At 46.3% G+C, this 2,982-nt stretch overlaps 1 protein-coding gene across 1 annotated transcript; it reads right to left on the bottom strand.

Annotated features, from left to right (window-relative positions):
* Positions 1-345: 345 nt before the first annotated feature.
* Positions 346-1,363, bottom strand: LOC100919684 (olfactory receptor 52W1). The gene has a single exon (XM_012547367.3). It carries the CDS (start codon positions 1,312-1,314, stop codon positions 346-348), a length of 969 nt encoding a protein of 322 aa, XP_012402821.3. The 5' UTR covers positions 1,315-1,363.
* Positions 1,364-2,982: the final 1,619 nt, after the last annotated feature.

Raw genomic sequence — 2,982 nt, 5'->3', positions numbered from 1 at the left:
TCATTCTTTAAGATGAGATTGTTTAGTTTCCAATTACTTTTTGGTCTATTTACCCCTAACTTTTTGTTGAATGTAGTTTTTATTGCATTGTGATCTGAAAAGAAAGCCTTTACTACCTGAGGATGGGGGAAGAATGAATAACTGGGAAGGTTTCCTGGGACAATCGAGTCCAGAGACAGTTTTCAAAAGAGGCATCCAGTGAGAACTAGGCAAAAGCTCAGACTTGTTTGTGGGTAAGTCATGGAACCCTGCAGGTCACCCGTGAGGAGTGAATGCTTCTTGATTTGATGGCTGATGGAGGTGAGGGCCAGTGGGCAGATATCTCCTGCCCAGACTCCTGGCATCCTATCCAGGGTGACCCTTCCAGGGTGTGAAGAATGTGAGGATCCTGTCCCGGATCTGTTTGGTGCGGGCACCGTAGATGAGGGGATTGAGGGATGGGGGCAGCAGCAGGTAGATGTTTGAGAGGAGAATGTGCACGGGGCGAGGGACCGTTCTTCGGCCAAATCTGTGGGTGAGGTAGGAGAAGAGCCCGGGCACGTAGAAGGCCAGAATGACACAGATGTGAGAGCTGCAGGTTCCAAAAGCCTTGGCCCGGGCCTCCCGGGTGGGCAGCCTCAGCACAGTGTGGGCAATGAGCCCATAGGAGCCTGCAATGCCCATCACATCCACGCCCGATACTGCTAGAGACAGCGCCAGCCCATAGAGGTTGTTGGCCCTTGTGTTGCCAGCCACCAGCTCCACCACTGCCATATGTTCACAGTAAGCATGGGCCACGGTCCTCATCCGGAAATGCTTGAAGCGGGCCACCAGCAATGGAAAGGGCACCACGATGGCCACAGCCCGCAGCCCCAGTGCCATGGCTACCCAACCCACGCGGGCACCTGTTATCAGGATGGGGTAGCGCAGCGGTTTCCCCACGGCCACTGCACGGTCACAGGCCATGGCCAGCAGCACGCCTGACTCCATGGCAGTCAGGGCATGGACAAAGAACATTTGGGCCAGGCAGGCAGCATAGGGGACGGGCTGGGGCCCCAGCCACAGGATGGCCAGCAGCCCGGGGGCCACCGAGGAGGCCAGACCCAGGTCAGTGGCAGCCAGGGCAGCCAGAAGGAGAAACATGGGCTGGTGCAGGGTCTTGTCTGCCTTCACCACCGCCAGCAGAATCGCATTGCCCAGGAGAGCCAGCAGGTACATGGAGCTGAAGGGCAAGGAGAGCCAGGCATGCATGGTGCCCAGTCCTGGGATGCCTGTGAGCAGGAAGGAAGCTGGGCGGGGGAAGGTGGTGTTCCACAAGAGGGATGGCTCTGTCATTCCTAGTTGTGGCTGGAGCCTGGAGACAGAGGAGTGAAATGACAGACTACAGGAGGGACAATGAAGTGCGGTGCCAGCCTGCGATGGGGGTGATGTCTCCGTTCTGGAGAGCCCATGACCTTGGGCTGTGGGGATTGCCTGGAGTCTGATGTGTCCCGTTTCTGTGTGGAGACAACGGATGTGAGAATGGAGAAAGGAGGAGATGAGTGGTCTCTGCTCAGCTGTAGAGGACTCTTAATACTGACAATCTCCCAGGCCACATGCTCACTGGCCAAATTAAGGGCTGCTCCAGTGTGGATGGGTGGGGGAACAGAGAGCAGGGCCAACAGTGCCCGATTCTGGAAAACTGCTATAGTCTCTTTCTCAATTCTTGCCTTTGAATTACTGTTGTAACTGAAGACTGGACTGATTGTGACCAAAAAAACTCATACCTTTTAGTCTTATTGAGTCCTCACTGCAGCTTGGCGATCGTTTTTGTCAGATTCTACTCAGTTTTTCCACCGATGTTTTTCTTAACCTCCAATTTCCTTGTAAAAGTGCATTTTAAGGGCAGCTAAATGGCAGTGGATAGAACATCAGTCCTGGAGTCAGGAGGACCTGAGTTCAAATGTAATCTCAGACACTTAGCTGTGGGACCCTGGGCAAATCACTTAACTCAATTCCCTTGCAAAAGAAAAAAGAAAAGAATCTTATTCTGCTCTTGTCCCTTACTACTAGCAGGATTAACTTTTTTTTACCAAGAAGAAAGAAGTTTTTAGTGACAAAATTTTTTCAAATACTCTTTCTCCTCTCTTAATACCTCAAAATTTTTCTGTTTGCTCCCATTACTTTTCTTCTTCCTTCTGGTCTCAGAATAAATCAGCCTTCCTAGCCTTATCAAGGTAACTTTCTTCATTTATGCCTTCAAGCCTATCTTTTCTTGTGTTCCTTTGGAATTATATCCATTAATTATTCTGCAACTCCCTCTAAGACCTTACCGCCTAACCTATTCTCTTAGTAGAACAAGTCTATGGAACAACAAATACTTCAATTTAATTGCCATGTTCCCTCAAGTCTTCACTTCTCTAGGTTAAACACCTCAGTTCCTTCAACAGATCTTTGCAAGGATCCTTGTCCCCTTTCCTTTTCATCATCCTTAGTATATTTTGGATGAGAATCAATTTTGTTTCAGATATTTCATATCAGAGTAGAGTATATGCAAAGTTCTTACCTCCCTTGTTGTGGACATTATACCTTTTTTTTTCGAAAGCACTGTGATAAGACTCATATTGTACTTTCAGTCTAACAAAACTCCTAAATCACTTTTCACATGAATTATTGTCTAACCATAATAACTTTTTTTTTTTTGCAATTTGCTTTTGTCTTTAATAAATGGTAAAATTATATATATGTCAAAGGTTTATTTTAAAATAAATTTCTTTATGATTTATTATTAGTAAATGTTAATTTGCATATCTATGCATATCTATTTTACATATCTATATACCAAGTAAAGGGGGTCATGAGTGAAAAAAAGTTAAGAAGCTCTGATAAGACAATACAAAAGCCCACTGTGAGGACTTTTTTTTGTGTGAGAATTAACCATTAAAAAATCATTTGTATTCAGCACAAACACTGGAAGTTCTTTGCACCAAATAGAACAATGGATTTGTAGTATAATAATAAGTA

The sequence above is a fragment of the Sarcophilus harrisii genome, chromosome 3 (assembly GCF_902635505.1).
Source record: "Sarcophilus harrisii chromosome 3, mSarHar1.11, whole genome shotgun sequence".
Classification (NCBI taxonomy): Eukaryota; Metazoa; Chordata; class Mammalia; order Dasyuromorphia; family Dasyuridae; genus Sarcophilus; species Sarcophilus harrisii.
This window is presented reverse-complemented; position numbering and strand designations above follow the sequence as displayed.

Coding starts and splice junctions, on each gene's coding strand:
- LOC100919684 (XM_012547367.3), bottom strand. CDS start 1,314: ATGACAGAGCCATCCCTCTTGTGGAACACCACCTTCCCCCGCCCAGCT.